This window comes from Solea solea, chromosome 5 (assembly GCF_958295425.1).
Source record: "Solea solea chromosome 5, fSolSol10.1, whole genome shotgun sequence".
NCBI classification, from domain to species: Eukaryota; Metazoa; Chordata; class Actinopteri; order Pleuronectiformes; family Soleidae; genus Solea; species Solea solea.
This window is the reverse complement of record NC_081138.1, coordinates 19408209-19427440: the sequence shown is the minus strand read 5'-3', so window position 1 is coordinate 19427440 and position 19232 is coordinate 19408209. Positions and strand designations below refer to the sequence as shown.

General features: G+C 44.1%; 5 protein-coding genes across 5 annotated transcripts; all 5 read right to left on the bottom strand.

Annotated features, from left to right (window-relative positions):
• Positions 1–1653: 1653 nt before the first annotated feature.
• Positions 1654–5308, bottom strand: LOC131459102 (high choriolytic enzyme 1-like). The gene is made up of 2 exons (XM_058628548.1): positions 5118–5308; positions 1654–2524 (listed from the first exon to the last, which is right to left on the bottom strand). The coding sequence occupies exons 1-2, from the start codon at positions 5269–5271 to the stop codon at positions 1809–1811; spliced, it is 870 nt and encodes a 289-aa protein (XP_058484531.1). The 5' UTR covers positions 5272–5308; the 3' UTR covers positions 1654–1808.
• Positions 5309–7105: 1797 nt separating this feature from the next.
• LOC131459667 (high choriolytic enzyme 1-like) lies at positions 7106–8013 on the bottom strand. The gene has a single exon (XM_058629693.1). The coding sequence runs from the start codon at positions 7946–7948 to the stop codon at positions 7169–7171; it is 780 nt and encodes a 259-aa protein (XP_058485676.1). The 5' UTR covers positions 7949–8013; the 3' UTR covers positions 7106–7168.
• Positions 8014–9770: 1757 nt separating this feature from the next.
• LOC131459668 (high choriolytic enzyme 1-like) lies at positions 9771–10685 on the bottom strand. The gene has a single exon (XM_058629694.1). It carries the CDS (start codon positions 10618–10620, stop codon positions 9841–9843), a length of 780 nt encoding a protein of 259 aa, XP_058485677.1. The 5' UTR covers positions 10621–10685; the 3' UTR covers positions 9771–9840.
• Positions 10686–12442: 1757 nt separating this feature from the next.
• LOC131459671 (high choriolytic enzyme 1-like) lies at positions 12443–13357 on the bottom strand. The gene has a single exon (XM_058629698.1). It carries the CDS (start codon positions 13290–13292, stop codon positions 12513–12515), a length of 780 nt encoding a protein of 259 aa, XP_058485681.1. The 5' UTR covers positions 13293–13357; the 3' UTR covers positions 12443–12512.
• Positions 13358–15227: 1870 nt separating this feature from the next.
• Positions 15228–16007, bottom strand: LOC131459704 (high choriolytic enzyme 1-like). Its single transcript, XM_058629763.1, has one exon. The coding sequence runs from the start codon at positions 16005–16007 to the stop codon at positions 15228–15230; it is 780 nt and encodes a 259-aa protein (XP_058485746.1).
• Positions 16008–19232: the final 3225 nt, after the last annotated feature.

Below are 19232 nucleotides of genomic sequence, written 5' to 3'. Positions count from 1 at the left end.
ACGTGATTTTTATGTGAAGACTTTCCACATCCTCACCCACTGCTTCCCACTGAGTGTTAACAATCCTTCAGGGAGTCTGGTTGCAGGTAAATCACAGACAGTGTGTGTCCTGACTGAGCTGGTGCCCAGAGGCACCGAGGCGATTGTGCTGTCCCGCAGCAGGCCGACATCAAAGCTCTTAATCCAGCACAGCCTGAGGCTACTGAAAACCCAGAGCTCTGATTGACAGAGGAGGAGCTAAATGATTTGGGGAAAGAGACAATAAAGTGATATTAAATCTGCCTTTTTCTCCCGTGTGTTTTGATTCAGATGCGTGACTATCTTTTCACTCTTTTTCTCCTACAATTGTGTTAGAACCACAGTCTTTCAGGTGGAAAATGCATTTCGAGTTGAACGATTGACTTACATGATAAACTTGTGTTGGGGACAGTGAAGCTCATGCTGAACATCACGGGAACGATCACAGTCACATTTTCTTCAGTTTGTTGCCATATTTAAATCTTCTGAAGTGTTTATTTTTGTCTACAGCGTTTGCTCTCCGGAACAGACACAGTCCATTTGATCTTCAGGCTGTGGATGATTCAAATTCATGACATCAAAGCACTTTAAAATACCTTCAGTGTTTTCTCATAAAAATAAACAGAAGTGCTAAATAATTGAGATTTTTTCTTAAAGGATCTGGCTACAAGATTGAGCTTCTCCAAGACCCATAGAGGGTTTGTGGTATAGCTAATCGATGATTGATGTATGGTTATTATTATTATTATTATGTATGATATGTCATTAGTCTAATATTATCACATTGAGTAGTTTTTGTTGGGGATTTCTTTCTCCGAATATTATTACACAGCTGGAGAAATACTGATAAAGTAAAACAAACAAAAAGATAACATTATTATTTGTTTAAGTGATAGATATCTCTGTTCCACTGATTTGCAAATGGGTAACAATTAAAGCTGCAGTATGTCACTTATGTTATTAAAACACTCTAAGCTAAGGCCATAGTCCGACTAAGACAGGCAATCGGACAACTTGGCTTGTCTGAGTATACATGCGGAGGACAAAATCGATTTATTGGACATGTTTGTCTCCGTAGGTGGTGCTTTATCTCTCTACATCACAGAAAGACAAACAGCGATGGTGAGATGGATCGTCATCTCCTTCTCCTTCCGGGTCAAAGACCGGGGAGGAAATGTTGGTGCACATGCGGAACGGCAAGTCTGACTCCAGTCCGACTAAACAAGGAGGAGTAACTGGACCATGAATCACATTATCCAGGTTAGTCTGATTAAGGCATATTTACATGACATTAAGAAAACCGAATTGTTGTCATACTGTCCAACTAAAACTTGACTGACTTTTCTGTCGCTCACACATTCACCCACCTTCTGCCAGTGTTCTGTATGGTGTGTTTTACTCATCCGGACTTCATCTAGGAAAATTGGAGCTGTGTTGTGTAGTGAACAGCAGCAATGATGTATTTGGCGAATGCAGGCAGGGGTTATGGGAGTGCTTGATTTGCTTTGAGTTCTGTTTGCCGATCATGCATTTTCAATATTGGGCATTTACAAAGAGCCAAAATCGTGATCATGATTAAAATTCCAATGAAATGAAAGATTTTTGTAATAGATAAAACTGATACAACAGCAATCGTGATGCTTTAGCTTTATTTTGGACATTTGAGACATGTTGTGGTCATATATTCTGTTATCAGAATTCACAAAGAATGTAGTTATCATATGTTGTAGTTGCTTTTTATTAATGGCAGAAAAAAAGGAACACAAACAGGACATTTAACATTAGCATTATTAGCAGCCATAGAGTGCGTTGATCCTGATGATGTCCGAGTGGGACATGCCCCGTCTCTGGCCGATCTGGACATTGGGGTTGGGGATGGGAGTGATTGTATCTCTCCCGTACTGGACAGTGAAGGCTGTTCTTCCATAGTGCATGATGGAGGAGTAGTCGTAGGGAGTGTTCAGGTTGTTGGTGTCCTGCTTGTAGAAGTTGTAGGCATTCTGTGGGTTAATGTACTCCCAGTTGATCTTGACATAGTTGTCACGGTCGCTCCTGGTCTGCTCATGCTGGAAGCCCAGAGCGTGGTTGATCTCGTGCAGGACGACACCGTGGTAGACGCAGCCCTGTCTGTTCAGAGAGAGCACCTGTCTTCCTCCCACTCTGCCCAGAGCGGAGAAACATCCAGCTCTGTTCTCGATGCTGATGTAGTCATACTGGTTCTGACGGGGGACAAAGCGGATGCAGGTACTGCTGTGGTAGACCTTCAGGGCAGAGTCGATCTTCTGCTTTTCCCAGCTGGTGAACTGACTGCTCACAGTGAATGGGATTGTCACCAGACCATTGTTTCCTTTCTTCCACTGGCAGCTCTGATACCAGCACTTCATGGCGTTTCTGGTTTTGGGAGCGAGCAGGTCTCCTTCCAGCAGGATCTCATCTGTGGCGTTGTTGGAGGTCAGAATCCTGGTGGTGATGTCAACGTCGTCTTCATCTTCATTTCCTTCATCATGGAGAGGATGAGCCCGAGAGAGGCCGAGCAGGAGCAGCAACAGCAGGCTGACAGTGGGAGTCATCTTCAGGGTTGGTCTGGAGGCTGTGGAGCTTCTGTGGAGAGACTCCTGATGATCTATGTTTGACTCAGTGCTGTCCAGATTCTTTATACTCTCCACTATAGGTGTGTCTGCAGGAGGATTATGGGCTGGGGTCCAAACTATTAGGCCTAAATACACCTTTGTAAGGAGTTCTCCACGGACAAACCTTCTTTTTAAACATGGCATCTAATCCTCCACAGCAGTTTTCAGGCCATTTTCTTGTCTTTGTGTGTCAAATTACTCTGCCACACTGACCTCAGCTTTTTTTTCCATGTTACTTTGCTATACTGGTGTTGACCAAAAAAACAACCTTTACCAAAGAGATACACGTGTAAAAATGTAATTTTTGTGACCCAAATAGTTTCTAAAGACTGTGTAATTGAAATTCCCCATGCACCTTTTATGACAAGCTATTGAAGTTGCAGCAAAGTCTGTGTGTCCCTCTGTTTGGATGATAGACGGCCTATTCAAACTCTTGCATCAGTGGAAGATAGTAGGGACTCTAACTGGCAACCTTCCGATAACAATCCAAGTTCCCTTTCCACTTGGCCATGGGCTGCCCATGTTAACATGCACAGTTTAATCAAGCTAAGTCCATAGTCTGACTAAGACAGGCAATCGGACAACTTGCTGAATTCAAGTACACATGCAGAGGAGAAAATAGATTTATTGGACATATACGTCTGACTCCGCCTCTCAATAAGCTAGTGCACATTGAATCAGTTTCCTGTTGACCTTTACGTCACAGAAAACCAAACAGCGGGATGGACAGTGAGATGGATCGTGAGTGTTTTTCTGTAGCTTTTGCTGTCGCTGACGCCATTGTGTTTGTTCTTTCCCGGCAACAGGTCTGCAGTTTATGTCATCTCCTTCTACTTCCGGGTCAAAGAGCGGGCATGACATTTTTGTGCATGTGCAGAACGTGAAGTCCGACTCCAGTCCGACTAATCATATACATGCAAGAGTAATCGGACTATGTATCACATTATCCAGGTAAGTTGGTCTGATTAAGGCTAGGACTAACATACTTATATGACATTAAGGAAACTGAATTATTGTCTTCGTCCCACTCAAATCTGACTTTTAAAATGCATGTAAATATGCTGACTGTGTCTTCTCTGTCTCCCCCACTGTCTCACACACATTTACCCACATATGCAGAGACACCTTCTACCTTCTGACGGTGCTTCTGTAAGGTATGTGTTGAATATCTGTCTTTTAATGTAGCGTCACTCATTAGTAAAGATGGAGCTGCATGGTGTAGTGAACAGCAGCTGTGATGTTTGTGGCGCATGCAGGCAGTTGTTAAGGGAGTGCTTGGTTTGGCAGTAGAATCCACTTCTGAATCTCTTCTTGTTGCTTTCAACCATAGTGATATTGTATGAAGCTGTCTTGCTTTACTCACACAGTGCGATTCTTCTGCCTTGCCTGCTCAGTCGTGATGAGAAATACACACACAGTGTGCAGCATGGGAATGTTGCTGGGTGGCATAAAAACTAAAAACACTGTCATACTGAGAGAGGGTGACGGACAGAGAGAGAGTCTTGTGGAACTGGCAGGCTTAATCAGCATTGTGTGAACTCATTTTGAGGTTTGCATGCAACAGACATTCATGCAGCTTTAGCGATCCTTTATTTGCCTCTGTGACTGTGTGTTTGTGTAAATGACTTCATATGAAAGATTTTTGTAACAGATAAAACTGATACAACAGCAGTTGTGATGTTTTACCTTTATTGTGGACATTTGAGGCATGTTGTGGTCATATATTGTGTTATCAGAATTCACAAAGAATGTAGTTAAATTAAACATTTGAATCATAGATTATAGTTGCTTTTTATTAATGACAGAAAAAAGAACACAAACAGGACATTTAACATGAGCATTATTAGCAGCCATAGAGTGCGTTGATCCTGATGATGTCCGAGCGGGACATGCCCCGTCTCTGGCCGATCTGGACATTGGGGTTGGGGATGGGAGTGATTGTATCTCTCCCGTACTGGACAGTGAAGGCTGTTCTTCCATAGTGCATGATGGAGGAGTAGTCGTAGGGAGTGTTCAGGTTGTTGGTGTCCTGCTTGTAGAAGTTGTAGGCATTCTGTGGGTTAATGTACTCCCAGTTGATCTTGACATAGTTGTCACGGTCGCTCCTGGTCTGCTCATGCTGGAAGCCCAGAGCGTGGTTGATCTCGTGCAGGACGACACCGTGGTAGACGCAGCCCTGTCTGTTCAGAGAGAGCACCTGTCTTCCTCCCACTCTGCCCAGAGCGGAGAAACATCCAGCTCTGTTCTCGATGCTGATGTAGTCATACTGGTTCTGACGGGGGACAAAGCGGATGCAGGTACTGCTGTGGTAGACCTTCAGGGCAGAGTCGATCTTCTGCTTTTCCCAGCTGGTGAACTGACTGCTCACAGTGAATGGGATTGTCACCAGACCATTGTTTCCTTTCTTCCACTGGCAGCTCTGATACCAGCACTTCATGGCGTTTCTGGTTTTGGGAGCAAGCAGGTCTCCTTCCAGCAGGATCTCATTTGTGGCGTTGTTGGAGGTCAGAATCCTGGTGGTGATGTCAACGTCGTCTTCATCTTCATTTCCTTCATCATGGAGAGGATGAGCCTGAGAGAGGCCGAGCAGGAGCAGCAACAGCAGGCTGACATTGGGAGTCATCTTCAAGTTTGGTCTGGAGGCTGTGGAGCTTCTGTGGAGAGACTCCTGATGATCTATGTTTGACTCAGTGCTGTCCAGAGTCTTTATACTCTTCTCTACAGGTGTGTCTACAGGAGGATTATGGGCTGGGGTCCAAACTATTAGGCCTAAATACACCTTTGTAGGGAGTTCTCCACAGACAAACCTTCTTTTTAAACATGGCATCTAATCCTCCACAGCAGTTTTCGGGCCATTTTCTTGTCTTTGTGTGTCAAATTACTCTGCCACACTGACCTCAGCTTTTTTTTCCATGTTACTTTGCGATACTGGTGTTTTTAACAACCTTTACCAAAGAGATACACGTGTAAAAATGTAATTTTTGTGACCCAAATAGTTTCTAAAGACTGTGTAATTGAAATTCCCCATGCACCTTTTATGACAAGCTATTGAAGTTGCAGCAAAGTCTGTGTGTCCCTCTGTTTGGATGATAGACGGCCTATTCAAACTCTTGTATCAGTGGAAGATAGTAGGGACTCTAACTGGCAACCCTCCGATAACAATCCAAGTTCCCTTTCCACTTGGCCATGGGCTGCCCATGTTAACATGCACAGTTTAATCAAGCTAAGTCCATAGTCTGACTAAGACAGGCAATCGGACAACTTGCTGAATTCAAGTACACATGCAGAGGAGAAAATAGATTTATTGGACATATACGTCTGACTCCGCCTCTCAATAAGCTAGTGCACATTGAATCAGTTTCCTGTTGACCTTTACGTCACAGAAAACCAAACAGCGGGATGGACAGTGAGATGGATCGTGAGTGTTTTTCTGTAGCTTTTGCTGTCGCTGACGCCATTGTGTTTGTTCTTTCCCGGCAACAGGTCTGCAGTTTATGTCATCTCCTTCTACTTCCGGGTCAAAGAGCAGGGAGGACATTTTAGTGCATGTGCAGAACGTGAAGTCCGACTCCAGTCCGACTAATCATATACATGCAAGAGTAATCGGACTATGTATCACATTATCCAGGTAAGTTGGTCTGATTAAGGCTAGGACTAACATACTTATATTACATTAAGAAAACTGAATTATTGTCTTCGTCCCACTCAACTCTGACTTTTAAAATGCATGTAAATATGCTGACTGTGTCTTCTCTGTCTCCCCCACTGTCTCACACACATTCACCCACATATGCAGAGACACCTTCTACCTTCTGACGGTGTTTCTGTAAGGTATGTGTTGAATATCTGTCTTTTAATGTAGCGTCACTCATTAGTAAAGATGGAGCTGCATGGTGTAGTGAACAGCAGCTGTGATGTTTGTGGCGCATGCAGGCAGGTGTTAAGGGAGTGCTTGGTTTGGCAGTAGAATCCACTTCTGAATCTCTTCTTGTTGCTTTCAACCATAGTGTAATTGTATGAAGCTGTCTTACTTTACTCACACAGTGCGATTCTTCTGCCTTGCCTGCTCAGTCGTGATGAGAAATACACACACTGTGTGCAGCATGGGAATGTTGCTGGGTGACATAAAAACTAAAAACACTGTCATACTAAGAGAGGGTGACAGACAGAGAGACAGTCTTGTGGAACTGGCAGGCTTAATCGGCATTGTGTGAACTCATTTTGAGGTTTGCATGCAACAGACATTCATGCAGCTTTAGCAATCCTTTATTTGCCTCTGTGACTGTGTGTTTGTGTAAGTGACTTCATATGAAAGATTTTTGTAATAGATAAAACTGATACAACAGCAGTTGTGATGTTTTACCTTTATTTTGGACATTTGAGGCATGTTGTGGTCATATATTGTGTTATCAGAATTCACAAAGAATTTAGTTAAATTAAACATTTGTATCTTAGATTATAGTTGCTTTTTATTAATGACAGAAAAAAGAACACAAACAGGACATTTAACATTAGCATTATTAGCAGCCATAGAGGGCGTTGATCCTGATGATGTCCGAGCGGGACATGCCCCGTCTCTGGCCGATCTGGACATTGGGGTTGGGGATGGGAGTGATTGTATCTCTCCCGTACTGGACAGTGAAGGCTGTTCTTCCATAGTGCATGATGGAGGAGTAGTCGTAGGGAGTGTTCAGGTTGTTGGTGTCCTGCTTGTAGAAGTTGTAGGCATTCTGTGGGTTAATGTACTCCCAGTTGATCTTGACATAGTTGTCACGGTCGCTCCTGGTCTGCTCATGCTGGAAGCCCAGAGCGTGGTTGATCTCGTGCAGGACGACACCGTGGTAGACGCAGCCCTGTCTGTTCAGAGAGAGCACCTGTCTTCCTCCCACTCTGCCCAGAGCGGAGAAACATCCAGCTCTGTTCTCGATGCTGATGTAGTCATACTGGTTCTGACGGGGGACAAAGCGGATGCAGGTACTGCTGTGGTAGACCTTCAGGGCAGAGTCGATCTTCTGCTTTTCCCAGCTGGTGAACTGACTGCTCACAGTGAATGGGATTGTCACCAGACCATTGTTTCCTTTCTTCCACTGGCAGCTCTGATACCAGCACTTCATGGCGTTTCTGGTTTTGGGAGCGAGCAGGTCTCCTTCCAGCAGGATCTCATCTGTGGCATTGTTGGAGGTTAGAATCCTGGTGGTGATGTCAACGTCGTCTTCATCTTCATTTCCTTCATCATGGAGAGGATGAGCCTGAGAGAGGCCGAGCAGGAGCAGCAACAGCAGGCTGACAGTGGGAGTCATCTTCAGGTTTGGTCTGGAGGCTGTGGAGCTTCTGTGGAGAGACTCCTGATGATCTATGTTTGACTCAGTGCTGTCCAGAGTCTTTATACTCTTCTCTACAGGTGTGTCTACAGGAGGATTATGGGCTGGGGTCCAAACTATAAGGCCTAAATACACCTTTGTAGGGAGTTCTCCACAGACAAACCTTCTTTTTAAACATGGCATCTAATCCTCCACAGCAGTTTTCGGGCCATTTTCTTGTCTTTGTGTGTCAAATTACTCTGCCACACTGACCTCAGCTTTTTTTTCCATGTTACTTTGCGATACTGGTGTTTTTAACAACCTTTACCAAAGAGATACACGTGTAAAAATGTAATTTTTGTGACCCAAATAGTTTCTAAAGACTGTGTAATTGAAATTCCCCATGCACCTTTTATGACAAGCTATTGAAGTTGCAGCAAAGTCTGTGTGTCCCTCTGTTTGGATGATAGACGGCCTATTCAAACTCTTGCATCAGTGGAAGATAGTAGGGACTCTAACTGGCAACCCTCCGATAACAATCCAAGTTCCCTTTCCACTTGGCCATGGGCTGCCCATGTTAACATGCACAGTTTAATCAAGCTAAGTCCATAGTCTGACTAAGACAGGCAATCGGACAACTTGCTGAATTCAAGTACACATGCAGAGGAGAAAATAGATTTATTGGACATGTACGTCTGACTCCGCCTCTCAATAAGCTAGTGCACATTGAATCAGTTTCCTGTTGACCTTTACGTCACAGAAAACCAAACAGCGGGATGGACAGTGAGATGGATCGTGTTTCTCTGTAGCTTTTGCTGTCGCTGACGCCATTGTGTTTGTTCTTTCCCGGCAACAGGTCTGCAGTTTATGTCATCTCCTTCTACTTCCGGGTCAAAGAGCAGGGAGGACATTTTAGTGCATGTGCAGAACGTGAAGTCCGACTCCAGTCCGACTAATCATATACATGCAAGAGTAATCGGACTATGTATCACATTATCCAGGTAAGTTGGTCTGATTAAGGCTAGGACTAACATACTTATATTACATTAAGAAAACTGAATTATTGTCTTCGTCCCACTCAACTCTGACTTTTAAAATGCATGTAAATATGCTGACTGTGTCTTCTCTGTCTCCCCCACTGTCTCACACACATTCACCCACATATGCAGAGACACCTTCTACCTTCTGACGGTGTTTCTGTAAGGTATGTGTTGAATATCTGTCTTTTAATGTAGCGTCACTCATTAGTAAAGATGGAGCTGCATGGTGTAGTGAACAGCAGCTGTGATGTTTGTGGCGCATGCAGGCAGGTGTTAAGGGAGTGCTTGGTTTGGCAGTAGAATCCACTTCTGAATCTCTTCTTGTTGCTTTCAACCATAGTGTAATTGTATGAAGCTGTCTTGCTTTACTCACACAGTGCGATTCTTCTGCCTTGCCTGCTCAGTCGTGATGAGAAATACACACACAGTGTGCAGCAGGGGAATGTTGCTGGGTGACATAAAAACTAAAAACACTGTCATACTAAGAGAGGGTGACAGACAGAGAGACAGTCTTGTGGAACTGGCAGGCTTAATCGGCATTGTGTGAACTCATTTTGAGGTTTGCATGCAACAGACATTCATGCAGCTTTAGCGATCCTTTATTTGCCTCTGTGACTGTGTGTTTGTGTAAGTGACTTCATATGAAAGATTTTTGTAATAGATAAAACTGATACAACAGCAGTTGTGATGTTTTACCTTTATTTTGGACATTTGAGGCATGTTGTGGTCATATATTGTGTTATCAGAATTCACAAAGAATGTAGTTAAATTAAACATTTGAATCATAGATTATAGTTGCTTTTATTAATGACAGAAAAAAGAACACAAACAGGACATTTAACATGAGCATTATTAGCAGCCATAGAGTGCGTTGATCCTGATGATGTCCGAGCGGGACATGCCCCGTCTCTGGCCGATCTGGACATTGGGGTTGGGGATGGGAGTGATTGTATCTCTCCCGTACTGGACAGTGAAGGCTGTTCTTCCATAGTGCATGATGGAGGAGTAGTCGTAGGGAGTGTTCAGGTTGTTGGTGTCCTGCTTGTAGAAGTTGTAGGCATTCTGTGGGTTAATGTACTCCCAGTTGATCTTGACATAGTTGTCACGGTCGCTCCTGGTCTGCTCATGCTGGAAGCCCAGAGCGTGGTTGATCTCGTGCAGGACGACACCGTGGTAGACGCAGCCCTGTCTGTTCAGAGAGAGCACCTGTCTTCCTCCCACTCTGCCCAGAGCGGAGAAACATCCAGCTCTGTTCTCGATACTGATGTAGTCATACTGGTTCTGACGGGGGACAAAGCGGATGCAGGTACTGCTGTGGTAGACCTTCAGGGCAGAGTCGATCTTCTGCTTTTCCCAGCTGGTGAACTGACTGCTCACAGTGAATGGGATTGTCACCAGACCATTGTTTCCTTTCTTCCACTGGCAGCTCTGATACCAGCACTTCATGGCGTTTCTGGTTTTGGGAGCGAGCAGGTCTCCTTCCAGCAGGATCTCATCTGTGGCATTGTTGGAGGTTAGAATCCTGGTGGTGATGTCAACGTCGTCTTCATCTTCATTTCCTTCATCATGGAGAGGATGAGCCTGAGAGAGGCCGAGCAGGAGCAGCAACAGCAGGCTGACAGTGGGAGTCATCTTCAGGTTTGGTCTGGAGGCTGTGGAGCTTCTGTGGAGAGACTCCTGATGATCTATGTTTGACTCAGTGCTGTCCAGAGTCTTTATACTCTTCTCTACAGGTGTGTCTACAGGAGGATTATGGGCTGGGGTCCAAACTATAAGGCCTAAATACACCTTTGTAGGGAGTTCTCCACAGACAAACCTTCTTTTTAAACATGGCATCTAATCCTCCACAGCAGTTTTCGGGCCATTTTCTTGTCTTTGTGTGTCAAATTACTCTGCCACACTGACCTCAGCTTTTTTTTCCATGTTACTTTGCGATACTGGTGTTTTTAACAACCTTTACCAAAGAGATACACGTGTAAAAATGTAATTTTTGTGACCCAAATAGTTTCTAAAGACTGTGTAATTGAAATTCCCCATGCACCTTTTATGACAAGCTATTGAAGTTGCAGCAAAGTCTGTGTGTCCCTCTGTTTGGATGATAGACGGCCTATTCAAACTCTTGCATCAGTGGAAGATAGTAGGGACTCTAACTGGCAACCCTCCGATAACAATCCAAGTTCCCTTTCCACTTGGCCATGGGCTGCCCATGTTAACATGCACAGTTTAATCAAGCTAAGTCCATAGTCTGACTAAGACAGGCAATCGGACAACTTGCTGAATTCAAGTACACATGCAGAGGAGAAAATAGATTTATTGGACATGTACGTCTGACTCCGCCTCTCAATAAGCTAGTGCACATTGAATCAGTTTCCTGTTGACCTTTACGTCACAGAAAACCAAACAGCGGGATGGACAGTGAGATGGATCGTGTTTCTCTGTAGCTTTTGCTGTCGCTGACGCCATTGTGTTTGTTCTTTCCCGGCAACAGGTCTGCAGTTTATGTCATCTCCTTCTACTTCCGGGTCAAAGAGCAGGGAGGACATTTTAGTGCATGTGCAGAACGTGAAGTCCGACTCCAGTCCGACTAATCATATACATGCAAGAGTAATCGGACTATGTATCACATTATCCAGGTAAGTTGGTCTGATTAAGGCTAGGACTAACATACTTATATTACATTAAGAAAACTGAATTATTGTCTTCGTCCCACTCAACTCTGACTTTTAAAATGCATGTAAATATGCTGACTGTGTCTTCTCTGTCTCCCCCACTGTCTCACACACATTCACCCACATATGCAGAGACACCTACTACCTTCTGACGGTGTTTCTGTAAGGTATGTGTTGAATATCTGTCTTTTAATGTAGCGTCACTCATTAGTAAAGATGGAGCTGCATGGTGTAGTGAACAGCAGCTGTGATGTTTGTGGCGCATGCAGGCAGGTGTTAAGGGAGTGCTTGGTTTGGCAGTAGAATCCACTTCTGAATCTCTTCTTGTTGCTTTCAACCATAGTGTAATTGTATGAAGCTGTCTTGCTTTACTCACACAGTGCGATTCTTCTGCCTTGCCTGCTCAGTCGTGATGAGAAATACACACACAGTGTGCAGCAGGGGAATGTTGCTGGGTGACATAAAAACTAAAAACACTGTCATACTAAGAGAGGGTGACAGACAGAGAGACAGTCTTGTGGAACTGGCAGGCTTAATCGGCATTGTGTGAACTCATTTTGAGGTTTGCATGCAACAGACATTCATGCAGCTTTAGCGATCCTTTATTTGCCTCTGTGACTGTGTGTTTGTGTAAGTGACTTCATATGAAAGATTTTTGTAATAGATAAAACTGATACAACAGCAGTTGTGATGTTTTACCTTTATTTTGGACATTTGAGGCATGTTGTGGTCATATATTGTGTTATCAGAATTCACAAAGAATGTAGTTAAATTAAACATTTGAATCATAGATTATAGTTGCTTTTATTAATGACAGAAAAAAGAACACAAACAGGACATTTAACATGAGCATTATTAGCAGCCATAGAGTGCGTTGATCCTGATGATGTCCGAGCGGGACATGCCCCGTCTCTGGCCGATCTGGACATTGGGGTTGGGGATGGGAGTGATTGTATCTCTCCCGTACTGGACAGTGAAGGCTGTTCTTCCATAGTGCATGATGGAGGAGTAGTCGTAGGGAGTGTTCAGGTTGTTGGTGTCCTGCTTGTAGAAGTTGTAGGCATTCTGTGGGTTAATGTACTCCCAGTTGATCTTGACATAGTTGTCACGGTCGCTCCTGGTCTGCTCATGCTGGAAGCCCAGAGCGTGGTTGATCTCGTGCAGGACGACACCGTGGTAGACGCAGCCCTGTCTGTTCAGAGAGAGCACCTGTCTTCCTCCCACTCTGCCCAGAGCGGAGAAACATCCAGCTCTGTTCTCGATACTGATGTAGTCATACTGGTTCTGACGGGGGACAAAGCGGATGCAGGTACTGCTGTGGTAGACCTTCAGGGCAGAGTCGATCTTCTGCTTTTCCCAGCTGGTGAACTGACTGCTCACAGTGAATGGGATTGTCACCAGACCATTGTTTCCTTTCTTCCACTGGCAGCTCTGATACCAGCACTTCATGGCGTTTCTGGTTTTGGGAGCGAGCAGGTCTCCTTCCAGCAGGATCTCATCTGTGGCATTGTTGGAGGTTAGAATCCTGGTGGTGATGTCAACGTCGTCTTCATCTTCATTTCCTTCATCATGGAGAGGATGAGCCTGAGAGAGGCCGAGCAGGAGCAGCAACAGCAGGCTGACAGTGGGAGTCATCTTCAGGTTTGGTCTGGAGGCTGTGGAGCTTCTGTGGAGAGACTCCTGATGATCTATGTTTGACTCAGTGCTGTCCAGAGTCTTTATACTCTTCTCTACAGGTGTGTCTACAGGAGGATTATGGGCTGGGGTCCAAACTATAAGGCCTAAATACACCTTTGTAGGGAGTTCTCCACAGACAAACCTTCTTTTTAAACATGGCATCTAATCCTCCAGATAGATAGATAGATAGATAGATAGATACTTTATTCATCTCACAGAGAAATTCACAAGCAGTTTTCGGGCCATTTTCTTGTCTTTGTGTGTCAAATTACTCTGCCACACTGACCTCAGCTTTTTTTTCCATGTTACTTTGCGATACTGGTGTTTTTAACAACCTTTACCAAAGAGATACACGTGTAAAAATGTAATTTTTGTGACCCAAATAGTTTCTAAAGACTGTGTAATTGAAATTCCCCATGCACCTTTTATGACAAGCTATTGAAGTTGCAGCAAAGTCTGTGTGTCCCTCTGTTTGGATGATAGACGGCCTATTCAAACTCTTGCATCAGTGGAAGATAGTAGGGACTCTAACTGGCAACCCTCCGATAACAATCCAAGTTCCCTTTCCACTTGGCCATGGGCTGCCCATGTTAACATGCACAGTTTAATCAAGCTAAGTCCATAGTCTGACTAAGACAGGCAATCGGACAACTTGCTGAATTCAAGTACACATGCAGAGGAGAAAATAGATTTATTGGACATGTACGTCTGACTCCGCCTCTCAATAAGCTAGTGCACATTGAATCAGTTTCCTGTTGACCTTTACGTCACAGAAAACCAAACAGCGGGATGGACAGTGAGATGGATCGTGTTTCTCTGTAGCTTTTGCTGTCGCTGACGCCATTGTGTTTGTTCTTTCCCGGCAACAGGTCTGCAGTTTATGTCATCTCCTTCTACTTCCGGGTCAAAGAGCAGGGAGGACATTTTAGTGCATGTGCAGAACGTGAAGTCCGACTCCAGTCCGACTAATCATATACATGCAAGAGTAATCGGACTATGTATCACATTATCCAGGTAAGTTGGTATGATTAAGGCTAGGACTAACATACTTATATTACATTAAGAAAACTGAATTATTGTCTTCGTCCCACTCAACTCTGACTTTTAAAATGCATGTAAATATGCTGACTGTGTCTTCTCTGTCTCCCCCACTGTCTCACACACATTCACCCACATATGCAGAGACACCTTCTACCTTCTGACGGTGTTTCTGTAAGGTATGTGTTGAATATCTGTCTTTTAATGTAGCGTCACTCATTAGTAAAGATGGAGCTGCATGGTGTAGTGAACAGCAGCTGTGATGTTTGTGGCGCATGCAGGCAGGTGTTAAGGGAGTGCTTGGTTTGGCAGTAGAATCCACTTCTGAATCTCTTCTTGTTGCTTTCAACCATAGTGTAATTGTATGAAGCTGTCTTGCTTTACTCACACAGTGCGATTCTTCTGCCTTGCCTGCTCAGTCGTGATGAGAAATACACACACAGTGTGCAGCATGGGAATGTTGCTGGGTGACATAAAAACTAAAAACACTGTCATACTAAGAGAGGGTGACAGACAGAGAGACAGTCTTGTGGAACTGGCAGGCTTAATCGGCATTGTGTGAACTCATTTTGAGGTTTGCATGCAACAGACATTCATGCAGCTTTAGCGATCCTTTATTGGCCTCTGTGACTGTGTGTTTGTGTAAATGACTTCATATGAAAGATTTTTGTAACAGATAAAACTGATACAACAGCAGTTGTGATGTTTTACCTTTATTTTGGACATTTGAGGCATGTTGTGGTCATATATTCTGTTATCAGAATTCACAAAGAATGTAGTTATCATATGTTGTAGTTGCTTTTTATTAATGGCAGAAAAAAAGGAACACAAACAGGACATTTAACATTAGCATTATTAGCAGCCATAGAGGGCGTTGATCCTGATGATGTCCCAGCGGGACATGCCCCGCCTCTGGCCGATCTGGACATTGGGGTTGGGGATGGGAGTGATTGTATCTCTCCCGTACTGGACAGTGAAGGCTGTTCTTCCATAGTGCATGATGGAGGAGTAGTCGTAGGGACTGTTCAGGTTGTTGGTGTCCTGCTTGTAGAAGTTGTAGGCATTCTGTGGGTTAATGTACTCCCAGTTGATCTTGACATAGTTGTCACGGTCGCTCCTGGTCTGCTCATGCTGGAAGCCCAGAGCGTGGTTGATCTCGTGCAGGACGACACCGTGGTAGACACAGCCCTGTCGGTTCAGAGAGAGCACCTGTCTCCCTCCCACTCTGCCCAGAGCGGAGAAACATCCAGCTCTGTTCTCGATACTGATGTAGTCATACTGGTTCTGACGGGGGACAAAGCGGATGCAGGTACTGCTGTGGTAGACCTTCAGGGCAGAGTCGATCTTCTGCTTTTCCCAGCTGGTGAACTGACTGCTCACAGTGAATGGGATTGTCACCAGACCATTGTTTCCTGTCTTCCACTGGCAGCTCTGATACCAGCACTTCATGGCGTTTCTGGTTTTGGGAGCGAGCAGGTCTCCTTCCAGCAGGATCTCATCTGTGGCATTGTTGGAGGTTAGAATCCTGGTGGTGATGTCAACGTCGTCTTCATCTTCATTTCCTTCATCATGGAGAGGATGAGCCTGAGATAGGCCGAGCAGGAGCAGCAACAGCAGGCTGACAGTGGGAGTCATCTTCAGGGTTGGTCTGGAGGCTGTGGAGCTTCTGTGGAGAGACTCCTGATGATCTATGTTTGACTCAGTGCTGTCCAGAGTCTTTATACTCTCCACTATAGGTGTGTCTGCAGGAGGATTATGGGCTGGGGTCCAAACTATTAGGCCTAAATACACCTTTGTAGGGAGTTCTCCACAGACAAACCTTCTCTTTAAACATGGCATCTCCACAGCAGTTTTCAGGCCATTTTGTCGTCTTTATGTGTCAAATTACACTGCCACACTTACCTCAGCTTTTTTTTTTCATGTTACTTTGCTATACTGGTGTTTTTAACAACCTTTACCAAAGAAGATGTGTAAAAATTAAATTTGTCTGTCCCAAATAGTCTTTGCTCAGTTTCTGAGTTTCTGTGTAATTGAACCCCCCCATGCACCTTTTATGACAAGCTATTAAAGTTGCAGCAAAAGCTGTGTGTCCCTCTTTGAGGATGATAGACGGCCTATTCAAACTCTTGCATATGTATGTAGAAGATGGTAATAGGTTCCTGTGGGACATGTTGCTGTGCTGTGACTGAGCTGGATGTCTTGTCAAAAAAGAAAAAAGAAACAAAAAAAAAAAAATATTACATTGTCTGAAACGGTCAAGGTCCTTGTATAAAACCATCATGGCTGCCAGTCTATCAGGGACACACAGTATATGAGAGTAACAGTTTTTTGCTCATGCCTGAATGGTTCTTAAATATGAATTCTCATTACATTTGTTTCCTATTAATTTGATGCTTTGGGGTTAAAACGTTGGCACCTTTTATTCTTCCTTTTTTTTTAAATTAAAAACATTGTAAAGACATACACATTGATGATTCAACTTAAAGAAATGTTTTGTTTGTATTAACCACTTACACGGCATGAAATGTATTCTCCTGTCTTATCAAAATGTGAGGTCTGATTTTAATTATCACACATACATCGACTACATCTACCTTGAATCCTGGCCTCATATAAAGTGTAAAGATGAATTGTGAAAAGAATGTATGGGTTTTTTTTCTCTTCTCCTCCTCATCAGCCTCTGTGATTAGGGTTTGGCATTGGGGATTGTGCTGTCTTTTTTGAGAGATATTTCAGCTGCATTTCTGACACTCTGAAAGGAGAGGAAGATAAAGGAGGCGTCGGGGAAAAAACTCCTTCCCGTTGTGTGAGTCCTAGAGAGGGCCTTGAACCCTGCCATTCACGCCTTTCTCTCTATCAGCTGAGTCTAATTGCCAGAGAAGACAGGAGACCCCAGGCCCGATCGCTCCTTATCCTCTTTAGCGCTTTCAGGCGAGTGAAAGGCGAGCTTCTGCTTTTGATCTTTTCTATGATTCGCTTTTTCTTCTCTGTCATCCCTACCATCCTCTCCTCAGGAGTGACACCAGCTCCTTTCACAGCCTGCCCCCGTCTCCATCTGCCCAAAATAATGACCAAGGCCCAGGCATTATTAAACAGAGGTGGAGAAGGGAGGTCAGCACTGGGAGAGGGAGAGGGAGGTCTGGATGGGGAACCCAAACCCTGTCTAAGGAGGGGTGCCCCCATTTCCAAATCTACTCCGTAGCCTCCCTGTGTTCCCCGAGATTCGTCCTGAGAAGTTTTCATGGCCTCAGCCTGGAGAAAGCCCATTCTTAAACAGACCACGGACATGAAGGTTTGTCCTTTCCCAGAGGCACTGCTACAATAAGACCCCAGGCTGCTGGAGACAATGGGGCCTGTGTGATCTCTCAGCCAGACTCAGGATGAGACGATGCCTTGCTTACCAGTCCCATGGGAGGGTAAACCCAGTGGTCATTGTTGACAGTTAATGGACAGCATCTTTCCACTTGCAGGCCCCCCAGCAGACTGTCATTTTAGGTTGCTTAATAACAACACCACAGAGGAATTCTATCAAGAACAGCAGTTTGTCTGCAGATGAAAATCATTCCCTTTACAACTTTCAAAAGCCATCACTGGGGGGTGATTGGATGAAAGCAGCCAGTGAGCAGAAGCCGCATTCAGCTGAGGGAAATTTAATATCACTTATGAGAAGAGAAACTGGTCATATGTGTGAAATGACACGGCTAAAGGATCACTTCATTCAGCAGGAACAATAAAATTACGGGCATTAGTTTTTCTTTCAATGGAGCCGAGACATTCCGACAGCTAATAATAGTACTGAACACGCTGTTACACAAAGTGCAGGACAAGCCGAGACATGTGGAAGAAAGCATTGACCTTATCACAGTGCAGTTCCTCTTTTCAGCACATATAGACACTCGTAAATGCAGACATTGTGCATGGGGTGAGATTGGTTTTAGAGATGATGTAACAGCTGTCACCAGTGTGACAGCTGCTCTAGTTTTCCATCGGGATCAAGTACACGCAGTCTCAGGGAGTGTACAGGAAAACAAACTGTGGTTTGGACCGCGGAATTGTCCTCATTTCGCTTTTCAGGCTGTTCACGCTGGCAGCCCGTGAGCTGAAACTTACACTAAACGTCTCTGGAGGGCAAATGTGTGACATCAGTCCTATTACATGTGACCCAAATCCCACCAAATATCAAGCATTAGCTGTAACAGCATGAAAACACCTTATACCGTCGGTGGTTACCGAGCAGCGGTCGGGCCACGTGAATGTTTTCCTCCTCTGTGTGAAATAACAAGGCGTCTTTTCATAAGCAGAAAATATGGCATGTAAACTGTTGTACATCTGCTCCGATATCCATTTCACCTTTTGTTGGTGGTCTAAGAGAGAGCCACATTTTCAAAATGACATGTAAAATTTCCGAAAAGAAATTGTCCAAACGCCTGCAGACACTCCCCACCACCCAGCACCCCCCCGCCCACCAAACCAGCTGTGCTTTGACTCCAACTTTTAATGTATTTTTCATGTGGGATGAAAGCTGTCCAAAAACTCTGAAATAGAAACTATTATTCTTACAGACAACTATTTAAATCCTTTATGTGAGTCAGATATACTTCACAAAATACTTCACAATTAAAACGACAACTATCAAATGACTGAAAATATTATCAGAATACGTTCATGTGACTATTGTTGTAACTACATTATTAATGCTGTGTAAATATCATGCAATGTTTTATTTGGCTGACTTTGACACATTTATATGTTCTAATAACTGTAGTTTTATCTATTATCATCATAAGTTATTTACTTTGTACCGCTACCTGTCAAATTGAAAAGTCCATATAAGAGAGAAAAAAATAAAAGTCTAAATAC